General features: G+C 41.7%; 2 protein-coding genes and 1 non-coding gene across 3 annotated transcripts; 2 read left to right on the top strand and 1 right to left on the bottom strand.

Annotated features, from left to right (window-relative positions):
• Positions 1-16883: 16883 nt before the first annotated feature.
• Positions 16884-16963, bottom strand: TRNAL-UAG (transfer RNA leucine (anticodon UAG)). Its single transcript has one exon. It is a non-coding gene; the product is annotated as a tRNA-Leu (tRNA).
• Positions 16964-18741: 1778 nt separating this feature from the next.
• Positions 18742-20365, top strand: LOC130985762 (probable xyloglucan endotransglucosylase/hydrolase protein 8). The gene is made up of 4 exons (XM_057908880.1): positions 18742-19329; positions 19422-19522; positions 19596-19798; positions 19869-20365. Exons 1-4 carry the CDS (start codon positions 19113-19115, stop codon positions 20269-20271), a joined length of 924 nt encoding a protein of 307 aa, XP_057764863.1. The 5' UTR covers positions 18742-19112; the 3' UTR covers positions 20272-20365.
• A 3252-nt stretch (positions 20366-23617) lies between these two features.
• Positions 23618-24490, top strand: LOC130985771 (uncharacterized). Its single transcript, XM_057908891.1, has 3 exons — positions 23618-23654; positions 23734-23896; positions 23970-24490. Exons 2-3 carry the CDS (start codon positions 23803-23805, stop codon positions 24392-24394), a joined length of 519 nt encoding a protein of 172 aa, XP_057764874.1. The 5' UTR covers positions 23618-23654; positions 23734-23802; the 3' UTR covers positions 24395-24490.
• Positions 24491-25862: the final 1372 nt, after the last annotated feature.

The following is a 25862-nucleotide window of genomic DNA, read 5'->3' as shown; positions in this document are numbered from 1 at the left end:
GTCAATCCGTCTCCCTGGTGTTCGAGGAAGAGAGACCAAAGGAGAAAGCACGGTTGAAAAACCAAGTATCCCAGCTGAAACATCAACTCCAGGATCTGGAGGAATCTCTGAGGGAGAAATCCCGGAGAGACGACAGAGGTCAGAGATCAGAAAGGTCGAACAGATGGGAGCGTTCGTACAGGGTAGAGAAGTCCCACCGTCAAGAGAAATCCCGATATACGGAAAGATCAGAGGAGAGGGAGCCAGAGTATTCCTCTGGCAGACATGAATATAGAACTCACAAGCGCCACGCTCATGACACACCCAGGGACAGAAGGGAGCAGGGGAGGCAAAAGGGGGACAAGAGGGCTAGGATTTCACGATATCATCCCATCAACAACCGCAGTCCTTTCTCAGACGATATCTTGGCAGATACCTTACCTAGAAGCTACAAGCCCATCTCACTGGATTATGATGGCACTACCGATCCGGAGGTACACCTCAATCGGTTTGAAGGGTTGGTTACGTTGCACATGTACACTGAGGGCATTAAGTGCCGAATCTTCTCCACTACTCTTACTGGACCGGCTCAGTTATGGTTTGGGACGCTGCCCCCAAATTCCATTCACTCTTTCGAAGAATTACAGACTCGTTTTTTGCGTCAGTTCGCGAGTTCGCGGAGGGTAGGGAAGTCAGCCCTTTCGCTGATGGATATTAAGCAGGAGCAGGGAGAAACGCTACGGGAGTACACAGCGAGGTTTAACCTTGCCGCTCTGGAGGTGCCAGAGGCAGAATCACAAATTAAAAACTGCGCCTATGTCAGAGGACTCAGGCCGGGGATCTTTTTTGACGAATTACAAATCCGACCAGCAAGGGATTTTGATGACATCATGGCAAGGCTGCCGGGTTATCTACAGTTGGAGGATGCCAAAATGGCGAGGAAGGTGGAAAATGAGAAACACAGGGTCAAGAAAGCTGAGGAAGCACCCGAAAGACAGAGACAGCAAGATAGGGCCCCATTCAGAGGGTTGCCTCCCAGGGTACTACCACCCCAGGGTGGAATGCCGCCTCAACAACAGCGCACTGTGAATGAGGTGATGCGGTTCACCGAGTACACACCCTTGAATAAACCACAAGAAGAAATTTTTCATCTGATAAAGGATCAGCCGTTCTTTAGGGCACCGGGGACCTACCGGACTGGGCCGCCGCAGGAAGGGCCTAACAATAAGTTGTGCGAGTATCACAATTCCTTCGGGCATTACACGAAATATTGTGGACACCTTAAGCACCAATTGGAGTTACTGGTGCGTCAGGGATATCTCGACCATCTCATTGACAGGGGAAATGAAGGTCAGAGGAGGATCGATCAGAGAGATCAGCGAGATCAGAGGGATCAGAGAGATCAGCGAGATCAGAGGGATCAAAGAAATAACCGAGATCAGCGACGAAAACAGGGGAACAACAACAGAGATCGCAGGCCTGATGACAACCAGGATAATCGCAGAGAGGGGGCAGATAGGCAAGCTCTTCCTCCCCCCCCCCCGTATAGAAGGGAAGTTCACATGATTTGTGGGGAGAACGGGATGCCCACATCAAATCGGGCTAAAAAACAAGTCGTCAGAGCAGTAAAAACAGGGTACTATCCTAAAAGGGTCATGGAAATTACGAATGCAGCAGAAGAGCCTGCAATCACCTTTGGAGCAGAGGATACACGCACACTAATGTATCCGCATGATGATGCGCTGGTCATCACGGCGGACATTGCCGGCTGCATTATTCACCGTATTTTCGTGGATTCGGGCAGCGCTGTAAACATCTTGTATAAGGAATGTCTCCAAAATATGGGAATTAACGCTCATGTTGAGCCGACAAATGCTCCTCTGTTTGGGTTTGGAGGAGAGATGGTCATGCCTCTGGGGTATGTAGAGCTGCCGTTGATTCTTGGCAATACAGCTGCAGGCAACAAAACAAGGATGGTACGGTTCTTAGTGGTGGATATGCCTAAACCCTCGTACAATGTCATACTCGGCCGGCCCGCCTTGACGGCGTTCAGGGCAGTTATCTCTTTGTTTCACCTAAAAATGAAGTTTCCAATCGAGGGTGGAAGAGTGGGAGAAGTTTGTGGCGATCAAACGACATCAAAAGCATGCCACGTGCAAATGCTTACACAGTCAGCGGGGCAGAAAAGGGAAAGATGGACAGAGGGGTCGAACGCCCGGAAGAAGGGGAAAGTGGGCGAGGTGCATGCCCCAGCAGAGGAACGCCAAGAGTTGGCGGATTTATTAAAAGACAGAGACTCCACAGAGAAAACCGCGCTGGTGTCCACTAGCGATGTTTGCAATATGATAGAGTTATTTCCAAGGAAAGAGGGTTTCCAGACTAAGATTGGATCGGCCATGAGTGATCAAGTCAGAGAAGAGCTCATTGGTTGTCTTCGGCGAAATGCGGATGTGTTCGCTTTCAGCACCGCAGATTTGAAGGGAATCGATAGAGGATTGGCGGAGCATTGCCTCAACGTGGACCCTAAGGTCAAGCCGGTAAAGCAACGGACAAGGAATTTTGGGGCTGAAAAGGACGCTGCCATCAGAGAGCAGGTCTATGAACTATTGAAAGCTGGGCATATTGTGGAAGTACAATACCCAGAATGGATCTCAAACGCGGTGATGGTACCCAAGAAAACAAACACCTGGAGGATGTGTGTGGATTTCAGAGATTTAAACGCTGCTTGTCCGAAGGACCACTATCCTCTGCCGAGGATTGACCAATTGGTGGACTCCACTTCAGGATGTGCCTTATTATCCATGATGGATGCGTACCAAGGGTATCATCAGGTAAAGATGAACAGGGGAGACATCGCCAAAACGGCCTTTGCCGTCTGCTGTGGAGTATATGGGTGGAAGAGTATGCCGTTTGGTCTGAAGAATGCAGGAGCCACGTATCAGCGGATGATGGAGAAAATTTTCAAAAAGCAGCTTGCTAAGAATATCTCAGTGTACGTAGACGATATGCTTGTACGGAGTAACAGGGCAGAGGATCATGTGTCTGATCTGGAAGAGATCTTCACAGTAGTCAGAGATCACAGACTCATGTTGAACCCAGCCAAGTGCACTTTTGGGGTCACAACAGGGAAATTCTTGGGGTATAAGGTCACGCCAGCAGGGATTGAGGTCAACGCCGACAAGGTCAAAGCTATTTTAGAAATGACACCGCCCAGAGGAATCAAGGAGGTGCAGACTCTGAATGGGCGTATCACTGCTTTGAGCAGGTTTATATCGCGATCGGCGGAACGAAGCATGCCGTTTTTCAAAGTGTTGAGGAAGAGAACCAAGTTTCTATGGACAGAAGAATGCCGAGCGGCGTTTGAGGATCTTAAAGTATACCTAGCAAAACTCCCAACTCTGACCAAGCCAGTTCCGGGGGAAACGTTGTATTTATACATAGCTATGGGGGAGGAGTCAATCAGCTCTGTGCTAATCAGAGAGGAGGGAAGCCATCAGAGACCTATCTATTTTGTCAGCAGAATCATACAAGGGCCTGAGCAGAATTACACAGAGATTGAGAAGGCTGCTCTGGCAGTCATAGTCACGGCCAGAAAGTTGAGGCCCTATTTCCTTTCACACCGAGTGATAGTACGCACGTCTCTTCCCTTCAAGCAAGTTTTGGGGCGCCCGGATTTGTCGGGAAGAATGGTCAAATGGGCCGTGGAATTAGGGGAATATGATGTAGAATATGAGCCGAGAACAGCAATCAAAGCACAAGCATTGGCAGACTTCATACAAGAAACAACTCGCCGTCCCATACCAGAGTTCTGGGTGGCTTGTGTGGATGGATCAGTGACAAAAGAAGGGTGTGGAATCGGGGTATATATCACTTCGCCAGGATACGGAACATATCAGTTCGCTATTAAATTCACCTGCCGGTTATCTAACAATGAGGCAGAATATGAGGCAGTGGTCAGAGGGGCACATATCTTGTCAGAGCTTAAGGCCGAGTGTGTCATCATCAGGACAGATTCTCAACTGGTAGCTCAACAGTTCTCAGGAGGATACAATATCAAAGATCAGAGGATGAAAGCGTACCACACCAAAATTAACGGAATGAAAGAAAAGTTCATGGAATTCAAGCTCGAGCAGATTTCACGGGAGGAGAATACAAAAGCGGATCTACTGGCGCGAATGGCTAGCGCGGTGGAGCAAACTTGGAGTGATGAGATTATTCTACTCTGTGATACCAGAGAGATGGAGACTTCGCAGGTGTTCTCGGTAGAGATCAGGGATGATTGGCGGGCTCCGATCATACACTTCCTAAAGACAGGGGAGCGGCTAAGCAGAGAGTCCAACCAGAGGGCCCGTTATGAGAATTACTGTCTAATCAACGATCAACTCTTCAAACGATCTTTCACTCAACCTTTGCTAAAATGTTTATCTCCAGAGGAAGCTAATTTTGCTTTGCAAGAAATTCATGCAGGTTGCTGTGGTGGGCATACGGGATTTCGGGATCTTGTACGCAAAATTATCCGGGCCGGGTTCTATTGGCCTCATATCAACCAGGAAGCCAGAGAGTTCGTCCGCAAGTGTGAAGCTTGTCAGAGGCATGCCGGGAGAATCAACATACCAGGGGAGCCCATGGGGGTCATGTATGCTGCTTGTCCGTTCGACAAATGGGGCATTGATATAGTCGGCAAACTGCCTACAGCACCTGGAGGGAAATGCTTTCTCATTGTGGCAGTAGACTATTTTTCTAAATGGGTCGAGGCTGAGGCTGTGAGCAAGATCGATGAAGTTACAGTGGAACGCTTTATCTGGAGGAATATCTGTTGCAGATTCGGAGTACCACGAATCATTGTGTCTGATAATGGGACTCAATTTACAGGGCAGAGGATCGCGGATTTCTGTGATCGAATGGATATTACACAGAGGTTTGTCTCAGTGGCTCATCCACAGGCAAATGGACAAGTGGAATTAGCTAACAGGACCATATGTGAGGGAATCAAGAAGAGGCTAACTCAGAGCAGAGGGAAGTGGGTGGAAGAACTGGACACTGTTCTCTGGGCTTACCGAACTAGTCCAAAAACGGCAACAGGGGAGGCACCATTCACGCTGGTGTACGGATCTAACGCGGTGATACCAGCAGAGGCACGACTAGAATCATATCGGATTACCACGTATAACACTGAGCACAATGAGGAGCTCCGCCGAGCAGAGCTGGACTTGGTGGAAGCACAGCGGGAGGAAGCCCGTATCAGAGCGGCCAAGTACAAAGGCATCATCAAAGCGGGATATGACAAACGGGTCAGAGTGAGGAAATTGTCAAAGGGCGATTTGGTTCTCAAGCGAGCTGATGCGTTAAAGGCGGTGGGCAAGTTCGAGGCCAATTGGGAAGGGCCATACATCGTCACAGAGGTCTTGGGAGGCGGTGCGTACATATTGTCGGATTCAGACGGCAGAGCTCTCCCCAGACCATGGAATATAAACACACTCAAAAAGTTCTATGTATAACTGCTTCTTAGCAGGAGTAATCACTTGTAGACCGGATACTCTTTTTCCCCACAGGGGTTTTAACGAGGTCCGGGGCCATAATATCAATAAAACAGATATGTGGTTCTAGGGAATTCCCTGGTGTTGTGTTTGTTTATTTCAATTCTCGTTTTCTTACATTACATATGCTACTTAACATGTTCGTGCAGAGCACTGCACATGTCACCAGAGGGGGGAGTAGGGTGTATACCCATAATCCTCAATTTTTAAATTCAAAATGCAAACTGCTTCTTAGCAGGACAAGGGAGAAACAAATACAAAAACTGCTTCTTAGCAGGTCAAAGGGAAAGCAAGCATCAGGGATGGACGTCTCTTCTTCCATGATCCAACACTTCGAGTTCTCTTTCGCTACCGGGACATGCTCATTTCTCAGATCTGCTTCAGCTCCACCACACGCCTGCAGAATATCCAGAAAAATAACACGTCAAAATGCTACAGAGAAGGAATACAGAAAAGGGGCAAACCAATGACTAGATCCGGGGGATCAACGCCCAAATCCGAGGAATCAACGCTCAGATCTGGAGGACCAACGTCTAGATCTGGGAAACCTGGTAATAACGCTCTCAAGCAAGGGAAGTCCGCTCATTACAACCACAAAGTTAGGGATCTGCACCAGAAGTACAGAGGAAAAGGCGGAGCCCTCAGGGATGTGAGTGTTCAGAGGGGAACTTCCCTTACTTGAGTGCTTTACAACCGATCTAGGGAGGCAAAATGTCGGCAGATCTAGGGTTTAAGAGAGCAGTTTGGGGCGGCGGAAAAGAAATGAGGGAATTGTAACCTAAATCGCGAAGGTTGGAGGATATATATAGAGGCAGTATGGGGCTTAAGAAATGGGCTAAGGGGTAATGGGCCCGCACGAACTTATGGGCCGAAGAAGGGAGTAAGAAATAATTGGGCCAACATGTTCATAACGGAGTATTGCACATGTCACCAGAGGGGGGAGTAGGGTGTATACCCGTAGGTCCCAATTTTTAAATTCAAAAATTGCTTCTCAGCAAGCCAAGGGAAAAACAGAGGAATCATGCTTCACCAGAGCAGAGGGGTTACACCCAACCAGAACAGAGAATGTCCCTGACAATCGTAAGCCGCGAAAGTTGGTTGTGCCACCCGGGCCCTCCATGCTCCGCGCAGAGGTCCCTGACAATCGTAAGCCGCGAAAGTTGGTTGTGCCGCCCGGGCCTTCCATGCTCCGCGCAGAGATAGCACTTAATCATAAGCCGCGAAAGTTGGTTACACCCCCCGGGTTTTCCATGCTCCGCGCAGAGGTTGCTTTAACCGTAAGCCACGAAAGTTGGTCACACCCCCCGGGTTTTCCATGCTCCGTGCAGGGTGTTCCTGTCAATCGTAAGCCGCGAAAGTTGGTTGTGCCGCCCGGCCCTCCATGCTCCGCGCAGAGATAGCACTTAATCATAAGCCGCGAAAGTTGGTTGCACCCCCGGGTTTTCCATGCTTCGCGCAGAGGTTGCTTTAACCGTAAGCCACGAAAGTTGGTCACACCCCCCGGGTTTTCCATGCTCCGTGCAGGGTGTTCCTGTCAATCGTAAGCCGCGAAAGTTGGTTGTGCCGCCCGGGCCCTCCATGCTCCGCGCAGAGATAACACTTAATCATAAGCCGCGAAAGTTGGTTGCACCCCCCGGGTTTTCCATGCTCCGCGCAGAGGTTGCTTTAACTGTAAGCCACGAAAGCTGGTCGCACCCCCCGGGTTTTCCATGCTCCGTGCAGGGGGTTACTATTTAATCGTAAGCCGTGAAAGTTGGTCGTGCCACCCGGGCCTTCCATGCTCCACGCAGAGGGTTACTATTTAATCGTAAGCCGTGAAAGTTGGTCGTGCCACCCGGGCCTTCCATGCTCCACGCAGAGGGTTACTATTTAATCGTAAGCCGTGAAAGTTGGTCGTGCCACCCGGGCCTTCCATGCTCCACGCAGAGGGTTACTATTTAATCGTAAGCCGTGAAAGTTGGTCGTGCCACCCGGGCCTTCCATGCTCCACGCAGAGGGTTACTATTTAATCGTAAGCCGTGAAAGTTGGTCGTGCCACCCGGGCCTTCCATGCTCCATGCAGAGGGTTACTATTTAATCGTAAGCCATGAAAGTTGGTCGTGCCACCCGGGCCTTCCATGCTCCACGCAGAGGGTTACTATTTAATCGTAAGCCGCGAAAGTTGGTTGCACCCCCCGGGTCTTCCATGCTCCGCGCAGAGTGCTCAAGCTTGGATGGGAAGCAGCTTGGATGGGAAGCAGCGCGGATGGGAAACAGCTTGGATGGGAAGCACGAAATCGCTAACAAAGAAATCAACCAAATCCTCGTCAGAGGAGGCGGTGAAATCCTTTCCAGAGGAATCAACCAAATCCTCGTCAGAGGAGGCGGTGAAATCCTTTCCAGAAGAATCAACCAAATCCTCGTCAGAGGAGGCGGTGAAATCCTTTCCAGAAGAGTCAACCAAATCCTCGCCAGAGGAGTCATCACTATCCTCGCCAGAGGAGTCACCACAATCCTCGCCAGAGGAGTCATCACAATCCTCGCCAGAGGAGTCATCACAATCCTCGACAGATGAGTCATCACCATCCTCGACAGAAGAGTCATCACCATCCTCGACAGAGGAGTCATCACAATCCTCGACAGAGGAGTCATCACAATCCTCGCCAGAGGAGTCATCACCATCCTCGCCAGAGGAGTCATCACAATCCTCGCCAGAGGAGTCATCACAATTCTCGCTAGAGGAGTCAACGGAATCCTTATAGCAGAAATTAAAAGAAATCCCAAGGGAGGGGATCAGAGAAGCATCAACAACAAGCATAACAAGTCAATTCAAATCAGCAGGGGAAAGACGGGAATATAAACTCAAACATCAATGAGCAGTGAGAACAACGTAAAGAACGAAGGGAGAAAAGCGGCACAAGCAAGGAAAAAACTTCACATAAATATGCCAGTGAGGCAGAGCTATACACCCCAAAACGAGAAGTAAGTATCCAATTTATACAAACTAGAAAAATTACAAAATTTGTCATCAAGTTAGGCAGGAGGGACGGAGGCATCTGCAGGGGAGGTAAAGGAAGCAGGGACAGAGGCAGAGGAGACCAAAAGAGGGACACCACTTGCGGAGGTCTGGCTAGCAGAGGCTCCCCCTGCAAATACTGGCAGCATGCCAGCTTTCTTCACTTTCGGAAGACGAGCTCCCAGATCCAACAGCTTCGCAGCCTCCTGCACATACAGATTCTCATCTCGATACAGCTCAAACAGTTGGTCCACCGCAGCAGAGAAGGAGGCAGAGTCGGAAAAAGCGGAAGGCGCCAAGGTAGAGGGCAGGGGAGGCTCCATGCTGAACTGAGAAAATCTCCGGGTGGTCTTGCCAGAGGGATCTCGCAGCTGGTTCACAAAGCGCACCAGAGAAGCAGAGAAAGCAGGCATGTACATGGGTGCGGAGGGCAACGAGTCAAATCCAATCCCGAGAGTAAAATAGGGAATGGCTTTCTCCAGCACTGGGTACCACCATTCCGGTTTCCTTGGATAATTCGCAGGGATCCCCATCAATGCATTTATCTCCTCATCCTTGAGGTTGTCCATCAAGGCGTGCAGGTTCAGAGTAGCAAGTTGCTCTGGGGTGGCTCCCGCCATCTCCAATGCTTTTGTAGCAGTACGCTCTATCACGTAAGCAAAAAGGGGTCCGAAATCCTCCAGGTATTCGGGAGTCTTTTTGAAAGCCTCCAGAGTGCCCTCCAGCATCACCCCCAGGAAGTGTTGACCTTGCGGAGACAGGAAATACTCCAGGCGCTGATCTCGTACCCCCAGGATATAAGCGCGATTCTGAGCTTCTGCAGATGTCTTTTTCCAGTCGCGCCGGGCTCCTTTGTAGGCCTGCTCATACTCTGCCTTGAACCTGGCAAGGCTCGCATGGCTTTCTTTAGTTGTTCTGGTCAATTCAGAAACCAGAGAGGACTTCTCTACTTCTACTTGAGCTAGCCGGGCCTTCAAATCAGTAATCTCCGCTTCAGCTTTACTCAGGCGTTCCACCACCCCAGCGACAGCATCATCACGCTTGGCAACGTCCGCTTGTTCCTTCTCTCTCTCTTTCTCTGCCACCTCGTAGTCATGGATGCATTTAACAGCCCCCCACATCCCCGACTCCACCTGCAAGAAAATAAAATGGGTTCCAACAAAACAATAAAAGGTTAGTAATTTAAAATTTTTAACAAAGAGTATAAGATGCAGGATACCTGAAGAGCCAACCGGCAGAGCTGAGTAGCTAAAGCCGGTCGGGACAGCTTCTCCATTTTCTCTTGGTCCTTTGAGTGGACACGAGCTATCAAGGCATCAATCAATTCCTGCCCCGATAAACTCGAAATCGGCCCAGGAACAAGATCCTCTGGTTCATCAGCCGAGGGCACCACAGCTTTGCCCTTACCCTTTCCACCGGCCGAGGGGAGAACCTTAGAACCACCAGCTGACTTCTTAGCTGGCCCCTTGCCCTTGTCCCCAGCAGAGGGGAGAATCTTTACACCACCAGCAGACTTCCTTGCTGGCTCTGAAGATTTGCCGGCCTTTTTCAGGCCCTCCTGTTTCTCCTTCTCACCTACAGAGATTAGGGAGCCCCTCTTCCTTTTCTTCGAAAGCTCAGCAAGGGGGGCACCGGGAGCTGAATCGGGCGAAGGAACCTCATCAGTAATATCCACGATTTGGATATCTTCTTCACAGGTGCCAGCGGCATCACCAGTGCTGGAGCGTCTACCCCTATGAACAAGGGCTCCCGCATCAACTTCCTCCGTGTCAAATGGACGCGAGGCTTCCACATTCCCCTCTGGGATTTCAACTACAGGAGGAATAGGGGTCAGCTTGGCCCCAGTAGGCTGCTCCGAGGGATTTGTCCCGGAAGCAGAACCACCTGTGCCATGTTCCCCGCTGCCAGCAAGAGAGGGAATGTCGGGCAAATTGTCCCCACACTTGCGCCTCCAAGACATATCTGCAAACCAAAATTTCATAACATTAAAATCAGGGTAACAAAAGCTAATATGTTTTTTAATGTATATTTTTTACCTACTGATTTCTCTGGGTACAGGGGAAATAGACCATTGTATGCCAGAGATGAATTATTCTCAGCAAGGTACCTACAGTCTAGGGGCTGGGCCTTGTTCATAGCGTTAAGGTGGGCTATAATACTCTGGTCACGGGTAGAAGGGACCTCGGGAGAGGCCGGTTTATAAGTAGTGCGAAGCTTATGCCATTCCAGCTCCAAAACGTGATAATCGCGCCAGGTGCCGAAAAGGGTGCGCACATAACAATAATGCTTCAGGAAGCCCTTATCGAAAGAATTCAAAGAGGAGAGAAAGGTAGTAGGATGTTTTGGATGAGCTGCAAAGCTATACAGGGGACTGCCCTGCATGCGAAGGGTCTGGGTCTGACAGAACAGTTTTGCGGTGTCCCCAACACCGTGAGCCCGGCACAAAACATGGAAGGCATATAGCCTTCGGATAGCAGAAGGGGCGACTTGAAAGAAAGGGATGTGAAAATAATTACAAACATCGACCAGCAAGGTAGGAGGAGGGAGCCTTAAACCAGCATCTATCTGGGCTTTCCAAACAACTATCACCTTGGGATGGCGAAGGTTCTCGGGAGGCGTTGAACCCTTAGAGAAGGCCTCGAACTTTAATCCTTCAGGACGCCTACATTTGCTTCTCAATTTTTCCACCTCCGCGACACTAAGACGGGATGGAGGAACACTTTTGGGGGGTTGGGGGGTCTTCTTCCCCTTTTTCTTAGGTGGAGGGGGAGGGGGCGCAGTTTGAGATTCCTCAGAAACAGAGGGGGAAGGAAGATTTTCGAGATCTTGCTGCGAAGGGGAGGAAGATGAAGGGTCTCGGGCAGAAGGAGAAGGCGAGCGAGAGGGTTGAGGGGCGGAGGTGCAGGCCATGATGGGAAATGCCAATCCTAGGGTTTCTAACACGCTCAATCAGAGCACCAACAGTTATACCACTACGCTACGATTAAACACAAAATTGCGGTGAAGAGGATGCGCGAGTTACCTAGGCCAGAGAAAGATGGACGGTAAAATCTGGAGCGGAAGGGTCGCGGGAGGATGCCGGAACAGTGAGGAAATCGCCGGAAAATGCAGAAAAATCGTTCGGAAAGCTTGGAGAAGAAGAATAGTGAAAAGTGGGAGTTCGAATCGACTAAGTAAAATTGTACGCGGGTAACCACCAGCACGCGGGATGAACGGCACGTGGCATACGGAAAAAATCAACGGATGAGGATTTCTACGGAGAGGCGAAAAGACGCGAAGATTAAAAAGTGACCTCGGGGTACGGGGAAAATACTGTAGACTGGGCAGGCATTTAATGCGGATGACGTCATCCACGCGGACGGATCCTCTGACTAGTTGCACTATTCCAGAAGTGAACTAGCCAGACCAGGGGGGGAGTGACAAAAACACCAGAGAGCAACTTACAGGACTTACCTTTATTTTCGTAAAATATTAGAGTGTTTATATCTTTATGACTTGCAGGGATCAGGGAAAACATCATAGCACCAGCTTTAACAATACTACAATGGTTGAACACGAAGAATACCCGGTTCAACCAGACTAGAGGGGGGAGTGGTTGATGAGGAGTAATATGTGCAGAGTAGGGAAGGAATACGAATCAGAGGAATCGACCCCATTGGCGGGACGAATATGGCAGAGGAGATACACTCGCCAGAGAAGTCACCATCGTCAGGGAAGTCATCGTCATCAGAGAAGTCAACTCCATCAGAGAAGTCACCATCCTCAGAGAAGTCCTCCACACCAGAGAAGTCATCCACGTCAGAGGAGTCCTTCACGCCAGAGAAGTCATTACCGCCAGAGGAGACGCCCTTGCCAGAGAAGACGTGTTTACCAGAAGAATCACCTCCACCAGAGATGTCAACATCACCAGAGAAGACGCCTTCGCCAGAGAAGACATTTCCATCAGAGGAGCCAACAAACGCGCGGGAAGGTCTCCCGCATATTATCGAAATTACCAGCGTACCCTTCCATCACGCAAGACACATGCACCGCAGATGTTTTTACTATTTTACCCCTCCGCTTGTAAATCTATAAATAGGGCCCGAGCTCGTGTACTGTGACTTACGCTATCTCATATTTTCGAATACAATAGTTGTTTTCTTTCTCGTGCAAGGTTTCCGATCAGCTATTTTTACTCTTTCCAGCCTTCTCGATTAGGTAGAATTTTATGTTTTCCCTTTATAGATTTAGGTGTTGGTTACGTTAAATACCAAAAGTGGACACAAAAAAATTCGCATCTCTATTTTTCCCAATTAACTTACAAAAAAAATTAATACTTCATTCGTCCCACTATAAGTGGCTCAAAACTTTTCGACACGGGAAATAAAGAAAATGTGTAAATTGGTTAAAAGTGGTAGGGCCTACACTTTTTTAAGGGTTAAATTTTTTCATTTATGAAAACATGACACTTATAGTGGGACGACCCAAAACGGAATATATGTCACTTATAGTGGGATGGAGGGGTATCTAATTTCTTACAAAATAAAATATTACTCCATCCGTCCCAATAATTATGGCCTGTTTCTTTTCGACACGAAAATTAAGAAAAGTTAAATTAAGAAGATAAAAGTGATGGCCCACATGCTCAAAAAGATTATTAATAAAGCTAATTGTTGTTTAAAGCTTCAAAATCTGCATAGAATTAAAGCTTCAATCCATTTCAAAATCTTCGACTCAATTCAAGCTTCAAAATTTGCACACAAATCTTCAACTGAGTACAATCCCATATATTCAAGCAGACACACTCCCTGAGGCAGAGATCTGAGGCGTGTGGTGCCGACGAAGAAGAGGATGTGAGGCGACAGAAGAAGAGAGATGTAAGGTGGCAGCAAACATGAGTAGAAAGAGAGATGGGACGGCCAAGAGGAGAGGAAGCGGCAGATGAATTAGGATGAAGAGAGAAAATAGTTAAGGTTTGTGGGTTAACTAGCAACTTCAATTAAATCTTAATTATAGCCTAAAAAGAAAACAAGTCATTATTATTAGGACATCCCAATAAGGAAAACTTACGATTATTATTAAGACGGAAACCTACACTTGATATATAATTTTGGGCCTTTGTCCTATAGCTTAAAACGCAAAGTATTTAAGAAACTATCAGATTTTTTTGAATTAGTAGAATACCCTAATATTTCAATACTTGTTTATCACTAGATCAAAATTCCAACAATATATTTCTGATTTAACTCGCAGTTGCTGGACTCTCGTGTGTAAAGCAATTTATGAAGTTAGCATACATTTACAAGTGACTCCAACGTGCCAAGTCAGAGTCAAAAATACGACGCCGAAAAATTTATTTGGTAATATTTTTTTAAAACAATATACTATATTAAGAAAAATGATTTACATGATCCACTTTATATATATATATATATATATATATATATATATATATATATTGTCAAATTTTAACGGAGGCCCACGATTGAGTTTCAACTGCACTAACAACTCTCTAATTATAAACTTTCAACTAAAAAATGCAGGATAAATTGTAGTGGGCAAAATCCGTGCAAGTTCAATTAACGTGCAGCCCAATAGGTCTACCCGGTTAAACGGCTCATAATATTTTCATATGAAAAGGTGCAAACCAAGCCATATATAAGGGACACACAAGTCCGTTAGATAAAACCCTAGAAGTAGCGGTTACTTGATGACGAAGTCAAATTAATGGGAGTCTTGGGAGATTTGATTCAAAAGAATCGGAATAGTTAAGGTATGAAGGCACGTTCCAAATAAATTCTAGTCGTCGCCTCCTTCACCCGTCATATATATTAGCCAACTTGGTCTGACAGAGGACATCCATAATCACTTGTATTCATTTTCCCACTGACATACAATCTTACTTATGCATTCCCCATTCTTCAGCTTCGCTTCTACTCTCTCAATTTTCTAGGGTTCCAATAATCCGATTAGCCCCGTTAGCTTGTACGACCATCACCTTTCATTTTACAACGCTTAATCACTCTTGCCTTGCTCACTTGAATCAATCCGATTGATTGGATAAGCCATATATTTTACGCTCATTATATTTGTTATCTTTATAATCCCCCTGTCCCATTTAAATATGTCTCATTTTCTATTTTGGATTGTCCTATTTGAAATGATCCAATCTATAAATAGAAAGAAAATTGCTCTTAATTTTGGGTTGTTCTATTTAAAATTAATGTCTCACTTTACACTTTTATCACATAATTCTTAATTCTCGTGCCCTTTTTTTTTGAGACATTTCAAATGGGCCGAAGAGAGTACTATTTTGTTGAGAATTCTACAGGTGCTTTAATTTCAAGTTATTAATGCATATCAATCTAGACGTAACCAACTTTCCGTCGTAATTGTAGGATTCATGCCAACATGAACCCACAAACCCATTTCATTGTTTAGTCCACTTTGAATGCAAATTGTACATGAACTACCGTTTGAGGCTATTTAAATAACTATCCTAGATTAATTTAATTACAGGTGGTCTCCTATGAAACCAGTTTCACGGTAAAATCGGCTTTTTAATGACACTATTTTAATATACAAATGATATTTTAACATTTTAAAGTGTCATTTATATGTTGAAGTAGTGTCATTGGAAAGTCGATATCACATGAATTTTTGTGTTTTAATTATACTATTATAGTGCTCCTTGATTGATGTTTATTAGGGGTTTGCAATTTGGGCTCATGAGCCCATTTCCTTCACTGAATTCAATTAGAAAAGCATATGGGTTTAATTATAGACTACGAGCCCGTGTGATCATAAATATCATTAAACTATTTTCTTATTGTTGTCCTCCCAGGCTTCCAGTTACGAACTTGGGATCTCTAGATATTAAATCCACTTTTTTATAGTTTCCTTCGACCCACTTCATGCTTCTTTTGGGCGGGGATAAATGTAATTCAACACGTTTTGCAACAATGAGTGATAAGTTTGGAAAAGTTAATTGGATGACTCGTCCTATCCTTAATTGCGATTAATTCATCAAAATCACATGTCTTGTAGTTTTGTGACATTCATTACCTTTCAAGAGATCAACGGTCGCTATTTCAACATCACATTCTTTCGTTATCTAATTTTATTTCCCAACTCATAAAAGTCAAATAAAATTAACTCTACATCCCATTTCTACAACTCTTCCTTCCATTTTTATAGAGTTTATATCCTGATTAAAAATAAAAATAAAAATAAAAATAAAAATAAAAATAAAACTATAACTATAAATCTAAATCCCCCAATTTCTACATCTATTTCTTCAGTTTTATAAGTTTCTTAACCAAAAGTAAAAATAGGAATTCTAGAGTAGAATCTCATTCCCTATTTCCCTATTTCTTTCTTTAGTTTAAGTAAAATAAATATATATTCCCTCTGTTAGTGATGGAAATGAATCAAATAATTTTGATTTGATTTGGTATTCGACTTATCAAATACGATTCAAGAATTAAGATATTTGATTCGGTATTCGAAAACATTTGATATATATATATATATATATATATATATATAATATTTATATTTTAAAAATAAAGAATAAAATAGATATAAAATAAAATAATCAAAAAAAGAATATTTATTTAGATAAAAATGAACAACAATAATAATAATCAAAGCTTTAAAAAACTTTAATTCCAAATATAATTCAAACGAAAATGTTTTATCTGAAATATTACTTTAGAATATTTTTTTATCAAAATTGTGAATTGAATATATTCGATTCGATTAAAATCAATAAGAAGTCGAATCAAATAGTAGGAATTTTTTAATCGAATATTTGATTTATATTGTTTAAAATATACTTGTAAAAAATAGAATGAATATTCGATTCAATTTGAGTATTCACGAATCAAATACGAATAGTAAATAAGATTTAAAAGATATTCGAATACCGATTCGAATATGTAATTAATTTTACGAATATGAATCGAATTCAGTGATATTTAATTTGATTTCGATTCGATTCGTTTACATCCCTGGCCTCCGTCCACCAAATTTTGACCAAATTTCATAATTGTATGAGTTAAAGAAATTGGTTGAGTGTGTTAGAGCATCTTTAGTAGAAAGCTTGTATGAGCTCTTAAAAAGTGGACCCCAAGTTGCGCACCATCTCTCTTATACTGAAGAGCCCCTATGGCTTCTTAAAGAAAAAAAAAAGTTCTTTAGTAAAAGTAGAATAAAAATAGTTATTAAATCTCCAAAAAGTTAACTTTGTTCACTGATTCAATAAGGAAAAATTAAATTAAAACATCAAAAATTTAAATTTCCAAATTTGAATGAAAAAAGTGACTGATTCAATAAGGAAAAATTAAATTAAATCATGAAAAATTTAAATCTCCAAATTTGAATGAAAAAAATGACAGCTGTGGGATTTGAACCCACGCCCTTTCGGACCAGAGCCTAAATCTGGCGCCTTAGACCACTCGGCCAAACTGTCTGAATGTTATAAATTTTCTAAGACATTATATTACACTTAACTTTTGTTGTGCACCGACATCTGTGACACGTGAATTTCTGCTGTTGGCCATGTGAGAGTTTGGCATGTCAAACTAAGTAAATTAATGATCGCGCACACTTCTCCAACCAATGCAAATTTAGTCCAACACATTATACAATTTTTATAATCTATTCGGTGTCCACTAAATTCCAAATGAAAGAAGATGGATAAAAACTGTCATATGATATGTAATCTACCCTTCTCTGTGACCGACACCAACACCGTTAAAGATCCTCAATTATTTCCCCTCATGATGGAGACTAAACATATATATGTCATCTTCTATCAAGACTCAAAAATAAGACTCGACTCTGAAAATAGTCACGAGAATACATTAACATAATACTCCTTCCGTCCCAACTTTTAGTATCCAACTTTTCTTTTTTGGTCGTCCTACATTTTGATATCCATTTCTATTTTTTAGTAAAAGCAGGTGGGGCCCTTACTCCACTTTAATTATTTTAACTCTCACATAAAATATGAGACCCTTATTCCACTCACAACACATCAATAATCAATAATTTTATTAAAATTCGTGTCGTTCTCAACTGAATACCAAAAGCTGGGACGGAGGGAGTACAATCTTGCAGACTGCAAATATATTTCCAATGAAGTGTGTTTCATTGTACTAACACATTAGATAATTCAAAGTATAATTTGTAACTTCCTAAGTAATCGATGATGGAATTATTAACCTTAACCCTATCTCTTTGTTCGAACCAAAGTTTTGGTACATTTATGGCAAAACTATATAACTCAATATTCACTGAACTTTAATTGTGAGTAGAGTTGTCAACTGGGCCGGGCCGGCCCAGCCCGAACCGGCCCAAGCCCGGTATGGGCCGGCCCAGGACCAGCCCACTTGATCGAATGGGTTAGTTGGGCCGGGCCAGCCCTTTGAAATGGGCTCCATTTGGGCTATTTATCAAACCCAAGCCCGGCCCAGGACCAGGATCGTTAGAAGCCCAGCCCAAGCCCGGCCCAGGACCAGGACCAGGCCCAGCCCAGGACCGGTCCAAGCCCGATAATTTAGGTTAAATATTATTTATATATTTATTCCTCTTATTCAATATTCAATTCCCTACACAATTTAGCAATACTAAAATATTAAACCTATTTAATTTCCTATTCAAATACGTCTCCAATTCAATCTTCTATTCAAACTTATTAAAATATTAAATTTATTAAAATTTAGTGGTTGTCCATATATGAACGTGCACATTATTTATATGATCCAGATTATAATTAGTTTTCTATTTTGACAAGGACCATTTGAATAGGAAATAAATAAGCTCAAAATAATTTAAAGATAACGATTACAAATTTGAAACAATCTAAAATTGAAAGCTCATTCGTACCCAACTGAAGCTCATTCGAAGTACAACCCAGTATAAGCCCATCATACTCGACCCAACATAAGCCCATGTGAGGCCCGGCCCATTTGAGGCCCAAGCCCACTAGACATGTGGTCCTGATTCGGGCTGGGTTCGATATTTTATAAAAAGCCCGGCCCAGGACCGGCCCATTTCAAATGTGGGCTTGGGCTGGGTTGGGCCTAACTCCTTACGGGCTCAACCGGGCCTGGGCCGGGCCGGGCTGGCCCAGCCCAGTTGACAACTCTAATTGTGAGAGCTTCTAAACACGAAAAGTCAATAAAAACAGAGCCCAAACAGGAAAGTCAAAAGATAAGTAGATGCCCCAATCCCTTCATTTAAGATGAACTCGATCCAACCATTCTTTACTGCAAGAAAAGTGCAACACTTAAATAACCGATGTAGATCTATTGTGTCTGTCCTCAACAATTCCAGTTGTCAAACCCAAGAACTTTCTGATTAATATAAACACCAATCAAATGTCCTCACGTTCTTTCATGCAACATGTTGGCCACAACCCCACCTTTTTATTCTTCACTATCAAATTTAAATGTTTCCATTGGAATTTCTACTCTCGGTATAACAGTGAAACTTTTCCAAATAATTGATTCTGATATAATATATGGATCATATTAGCCGACAATAGAATATGGTTATTTTCATGAGTATCCAGTTGTATAATTAGACATTTCAAATGTGGTTAAAGAAGAGAGCGCATGAAAGCATCCCTGTTTCCGAGAGGCTCGAAAATGGAGAGAAGCGCTATTTTGTCGGCCGCATTTCTGGTGGGCGTCATCGTCACCACTCCATTTTCACGGGCAGCTGACCTGAAAGGCTCGTTCGATGATAACTTCAGCAAAAGCTGCCCGGCAAAGAACTTCAAGACTTCTGAAGACGGGCAGATCTGGCACCTATCCCTCGATGAAGATGCAGGTATAAATTAATAACTTTCACATGATCTATTGCATTTAAATTAATATCACCTTCATCAATGTTATGTCCTAATCTATGCTTGATCTTGAAAGGTTGCGGGTTTATGACGAAAGAGAAATACAGATTCGGGTGGTTCAGCATGAAACTGAAGCTCGTCGGAGGAGATTCCGCCGGAGTCGTCACTGCTTATTACGTAAGTCTAGATTTAATTGGCTTGTTTCTTGATATTCTAGAATAGCGGTTGACGATGCGATGAGAATGCGCAGATGTGCTCGGAAAACGCGGCGGGGCCGGAGAGGGACGAGGTGGACATCGAGTTCTTGGGGAACCGGACCGGGCAGCCTTACGTGATCCAGACGAACGTGTACAAGAACGGAACCGGCGGTCGGGAGATGAGACACAGCCTGTGGTTCGATCCGACGGAGGATTTCCACACTTACTCCATTCTTTGGAATAACCATCAATTAGTGTAAGTAGTGTTGTGTTGGTTAATCCGAAAATGAAGCAAATAGGATGTAATGGATGGGTGCGGAAAACAGGTGGTTCGTGGACGCGGTGGCGGTGAGAGTGTACAAGAATGCGAACTACAGCAACAACTTCTTCCCGAATGAGAAGGCGATGTATCTGTTCTCGAGCATCTGGAACGCGGACGACTGGGCGACGCGGGGAGGGCTGGAGAAGACGGACTGGAAGAAGGCGCCGTTCGTGTCGTCTTACAAGGAGTTCAAGGCGGAGGGGTGCAAGTGGGAGGACCCCTACCCGGCCTGCGTCGCCACCACGACGGAGCACTGGTGGGATCAGTACGCGGCGTGGCACCTCAACGATGATCAGAAGCTGGACTATGCGTGGGTGCAGAGGAACCTTGTTATTTATGATTATTGCAAGGATACTCAGAGGTATCCCGAGTTGCCTCAGGAGTGTTGGCTAAGTCCCTGGGCCTAAATATTTCTTTTCAGGATTTACTAATTAATTACTCAATTTATATGTATACTCCATTGTCTCAAGGGTTGGAATACAAACTTATGAATTCTCAACATGCAATGCTTCCTGACTTGCTACTATATATTGTGCATCACATGTAAGAGTTTGACCATGTACCACGAATTTTAGAAGCGCGCAATCAGAAATATAGTCAGATAGTTTCAGTAAAACAAACTGCCACAATACGAAAATTAAAGGAGAAAGGAAAAGAAGGGAATAGGTTACCAAGACAACTTAGACAAGCCTCAGGCTCAACAAATGTTGCTACTTTTTGGAGGGCGTTTTCTCTCTTATTTCGTCGGCAAATACTTAAAGAGGGAAATGTTGCCTCTTATTTTTTTTTTTATTTTTTTTTAAGGATAATTTCTATAACCCTAATTTATAATATACAAGTTATATAATCGTTTTAGGATTAAAATATAAAATTGTCTTTAGTTGACTAGATTTTTCATTTTATCCCCACTTATCTCCCTTAAACGGACTCTCTCTCTCTCTCTGTCTTATCAATCCACCTCCCTCCAAACTCCACGTCCGTCTCTCTCTCTCTCTTACTTTCTAGAATCGTCGATCACCGTTCAAATTAGACTTATAAATTTACTTAAACATAAATGAAATGAACAAAAAATATACTTAAGATTGAAATAAAACTTATGAGATGAAAGTATTACTTACGGCTAAAAGTGTCGTACAAAATATGAACTACAAAATAAACTATTATGCAAACATTGGCAGTTTTACTTCCTCACAAACTCTCGAATTAAAGCTACGGCAGTAGCCTCTAAATGTGTCCACATTTGGCTTGCAGTCATGCAATATTTATAGATGTGATCAGAATTTGAGAAGGCTTAGCCCAAAGAAGTCGGCTGAATCAAGGAGTCTTCTTCCTCACGATTTTTCTATATCTTTCAGGCATAATCTCTGTAGATTCGAATCTTTGTGGATAAGGTAAATGTTTAACCTTATCAGCCTCTTCATGGATGGCAGCATCACCTTCTGCATGCACATGACAATCCTACCACGTCCACCTACAGTGGCGGATCCAGGGGGGGCTAGAGCCCCCCCAAATTTTGATTTTTTTTTTTTTTTTAAATATAGAAATTAAAAATATTAATAAACTAAATAATCTGTAATAGAAATACAAACGGGAGTCGGGACTAGGGGTGGCACGGTACGGTATACCTTAATAAATCGATCATACCTTATACCTTACCTTTACCTCCGGTATGAAGAAAATCCATACCTTTACCTTACCTTTACCTACGGTATACCTTAGTTCGGTATACCTTAAGTACGGTATGGAAAAAATACAAAACCTTTACCGTACCTTTATTTCGGTATACCTTACCGAATTTCGGTATACCGTACTTTCACGGTATACCGCAGTTTAACGGTATACCAAAATAATCGGTATTACCCAAATCGAAAAAATTCAATACGGTAAAAAATTGATAACTTATTTATTTAAAACATGTTTAGATAATGAATAATATTTAATAAATATAATAATGACATAATAATTAAAATATATCACAAATAAACAAAAAATAATACATTTATTATTAATGATATCAATGTAAAGTTATACGAGACTTGTAAGTTAGATGTAATCTAATTTATAATATAATATCAATATTACTAATTATAACTATGCTATTATATACATAGATGTTACACGTTAGATGTACAATTGATTGTAGAACAATAATCTTAGTTATATAATATAGAATATTATATTATAACTGTACAATAATCTTAGTTATATAATATAGAATATTATATTATAACTGTGTTATGATATCAATATAAATAATTCAGCTATATTAAATTATATAACTTACATACTATATTATATTTTATTCACTTTTATATCATTTGATGATATTTATATTCGCATACTTATATGCATTCATGTAATATATAGTAAATTATATAGATGTTATAAGTTACATACTAATTTATATGTTAGACGTAATATTATTTATAATATAATACTAATATTATAACTATGCTATTATATATGCAACTAATATACGTTAGATGTATAATCTATTGTAAAACAATAATTTTAGTTATATATTATAACTATACTATAATATCAAAATAAACAATTTTATTTTATTGTATGACTTATACTATATACTATATTTTATTTGTTTTTGTATCATTTGATGATATTTATAAATTCATGTACAATTGTATATATTCACATAATATAGACATCATTTTATAAAATTTATAAATATTTTTAAAAATATAAATATAAAAATATATATTATATATTTTAAAACTATAGATTTTGATATATCAGAATAAGGTATTGTACTTTATTACCGGTATATACGGAATATTAAGGTATACTAGAATAAGGTATGATACCGCATCACCGGTATATACAGTAATATTCGGTATACCAGTAATACGGTATCATACCGTGTTCAGGTATATACCTTTAATACGGTATTTATTGATTTTTCCGGTATATACCGCGGTATCGGTATACACCGGTATACCCCGGTATCTGGAAAATCCATATCTTTACCTTACCGTGAATTTTCGGTACGGTATCATACCTTACCAAAAAACCGGTATACCTTAAATTCGGTATTTTCCGATATTTTACGGTACGGTATGGCCGGTATATCGAGTTTTCGGTATATTTTTCCAGCCCTAGTCGGGACAGAGACCCTAACCTCTTAACTCCCCCAAATTTGAGCGCCGCTTCCAGACCAGTCGCGGCGTCGCCCCTTTCCGGCACCACCGGTCAACTGCCGCTCGCGTTCCGCGCTGCCGCTGTGTCGAGGAGATTGAACCACCGCCGCTTCCAGTCTACTGCGTCGAGAAGATTGAGGTACCACCGCTGGTCCGGCGTCCGCTGCTTTTGTTTGAATTTTTTTTCATTTTGTAAACCCCCAAATTTTCCTATGTTTTTCAATTAGATAAGAATTTGAGTTTGTTTTTTCTTTTTGTGAATGGTAGTGGTCCGTGGAGGTCCGGACAAGGGTAGCCCACTTTTGAGTGGAATTTATTTTTGCTAATAGATTTGTGCTTTTTGTCAATTAGCCGACTTTTGAGTGGAATTTGAGTTTGTTTTTAGAAGAATACATTTGTGCTTTTTGTCCATTACCCGATTAGATTATAGTTTTGCTTTTTTTGAAATTTGAATACAGTTGATACTTTTTAGTCAATTTTCAGTGGAATAAAATTGTGAATTAGCGAATTGTATATTTCTGAGTTGTTGGTTATGAATGCTAAATTGGATTAATTTATTTTTTTATAGGAAATGGAACGTTTTTTTTCTAAACATCACCAATGATCATTATTATCGTGTGGAGATTTTTAATGAGGTATTATTTTGTGCTTTTAAATATTTGATTCATTTCATTTATTTTAAATTTTTATTTATCAGTAAATTTTAATATTTAGGTTGTTGATCTAACAATACAAGAGCTAAACACTCGGTTTTCCGAAGCTAGCACTAATTTGCTTAGATGCATGGCGTGTCTTGATCCGAGAAATAATTTCTCCCAATTCAACATTGATCAACTCATGCGTTTCACTACTTTATATCCCGAAGACTTTGGGCCAGGTGATTATTTATTATTTCCACAATTACTTCTTGATTTCATTATTAATGTGCATTTTGTGCATTGTTTCTTTAGGTGATTGTCTATGTCTTCCACAACAACTCCGTAATTTCATAGCATTTGTTCGGAATGATTCTCGATTTTCAACAATTACCAATTTGGGAAGTCTTGCTCAGGAAATGGTTAAAAGTGGTAATCATTTAGTTTTTCAATTGGTTTTTCGAATGATTGAGTTGACATTGGTTTTACCCGTAGCTACTGCTTCTGTTGAGAGAGCATTTTCTGCAATGAAGATTGTTAAGACTGATTTGCGAAACCGTATGAAAGATGAGTGGATGAATGACAGTTTGGTCGTGTATATTGAGAAGGAAATTTTCTCAACTATTGACAACGAGAAGATCTTGCAACGTTTTCAGTCAATGAGTACACGTCGAAATCAACTGTCATTTCTTTCTCAAACAGAGACGACTAGCTCGGGTTCGCCAAGTGTCTATTCATAGATTATTTGTAATGTAATAGACATGGTAATGAATGAAACTATTGTAGGTTTTTATTATTGTTGTTAATCTAATGACAAAAAAACAATTATTTATTAATTACTATATATTATATCCCAAAAAAAAAAACCGGGGGCTACCGCCCCCGGACCCCGTGCAAGTTCAGCCCCCCCCCAACAAAATTCCTGGATCCGCCCCTGTCCACTTATTGTGTTTATTTCTATCCTGGACCTTCCGTCCAATGCTACTGAATTTTGCACGATACTTTGGATAAATGGTTGAAATATTTGAGTAACTTCACTTCAGAACTTTGACTTTGTAGTCCGGTTGCTTCATGCTCAAAACTCTTGTGATTTGATACTTATCTAGATAAATGCAACAATATTATGCCCTATTTGCACTTGTTCTGCCCAAAAAATCTCTCATTCAAAATGTATCTATTATATAATTAAATAAGCTACCTGCACGCATGCGGGATCTCTACACCATATAAAGGTGAGAAAATAACCGCACGTAAGTGGGACCACTACCTACACAAAAGTGGGAAAACTATACCGCACGCAGATGAGATTGAACCCAAGATCTCTCACAAAGAAAAGTCTTTGAGTGCCTCACTTTTGCCACTTGAGCTAGACTTCATTGGTTAGTTTAGATATTTAATTAATTATAGTCGAGTATTCATTAACTTTTAAGTTTTGGATCGATTTTACAATTTATTTTACTAATCAATGATTTATTTTCAACCATTATTCAGTTGTGCGGTGTTTTATACTCCCTCCGTCCCGCCAAAGTTGAGACGTTTTTTCTGGGCACAAGAATTAAAGAGTTGGTATTTAGTTGTTTAAGTATGTTTGTAGATTTGTGGTTAAGTGATTATCTATATAATTAATATTTTTAAAATTTTACTAAATCAAAAAATTAATTTATATTTATGAGTTATTAGTATTTTTTAAAATTATTTATTTATCTATTGTTTATAATTGAATTATTTATTTATAATTAATTATTTTGAAAATTTTAAATTAATTATTTATTTATAAATTAGTATTTATTAATTTTGAAATTAATAAATAATTATTTATTTATTTTGAAAATAATTTATTTATTAATTGGGTTAATTAACAAAAAATAAGGGGTGTAATTAATTTTGTTAATTAAAGCTTTAAATTGCCTTTTTTTTTGTTAAAAAAAGGAAACGACTCAACCTCGTTGGGACGTCCTAAAAAGGAATGAGACTCAATTTCGTTGGAACGAAGAGAATAGTATTTACACATATTACGCAATTCGACTCGTTACAATTTTATGTTGTCCTTCATGTATTCTTTACCAATGTAAATTGTCATAACGTCTAAAAATAAAACATACAAACTATTTATAAGTGATGCATTTGATTTGAGTTATAAAATATGATTGATAAAATAATTTATCTTAATTAAGTGTTTAATTAACATGATAACTTGACCCATATTTT

This window comes from Salvia miltiorrhiza, chromosome 5 (genome assembly GCF_028751815.1).
Source record: "Salvia miltiorrhiza cultivar Shanhuang (shh) chromosome 5, IMPLAD_Smil_shh, whole genome shotgun sequence".
Taxonomy (NCBI): domain Eukaryota; kingdom Viridiplantae; phylum Streptophyta; class Magnoliopsida; order Lamiales; family Lamiaceae; genus Salvia; species Salvia miltiorrhiza.
This window is presented reverse-complemented; position numbering and strand designations above follow the sequence as displayed.

Bases quoted from the DNA above. Each gene is read 5' to 3' on its own strand.
- LOC130985762 (XM_057908880.1), top strand. From the start codon at position 19,113: ATGAAAGCATCCCTGTTTCCGAGAGGCTCGAAAATGGAGAGAAGCGCT. The intron at 19,330-19,421 runs GTATAAATTAAT...TGATCTTGAAAG, and splicing joins ATCCCTCGATGAAGATGCAG to GTTGCGGGTTTATGACGAAA. The intron at 19,799-19,868 runs GTAAGTAGTGTT...TGCGGAAAACAG, and splicing joins TGGAATAACCATCAATTAGT to GTGGTTCGTGGACGCGGTGG.
- LOC130985771 (XM_057908891.1), top strand. From the start codon at position 23,803: ATGGCGTGTCTTGATCCGAGAAATAATTTCTCCCAATTCAACATTGAT. The intron at 23,897-23,969 runs GTGATTATTTAT...TTGTTTCTTTAG, and splicing joins TCCCGAAGACTTTGGGCCAG to GTGATTGTCTATGTCTTCCA.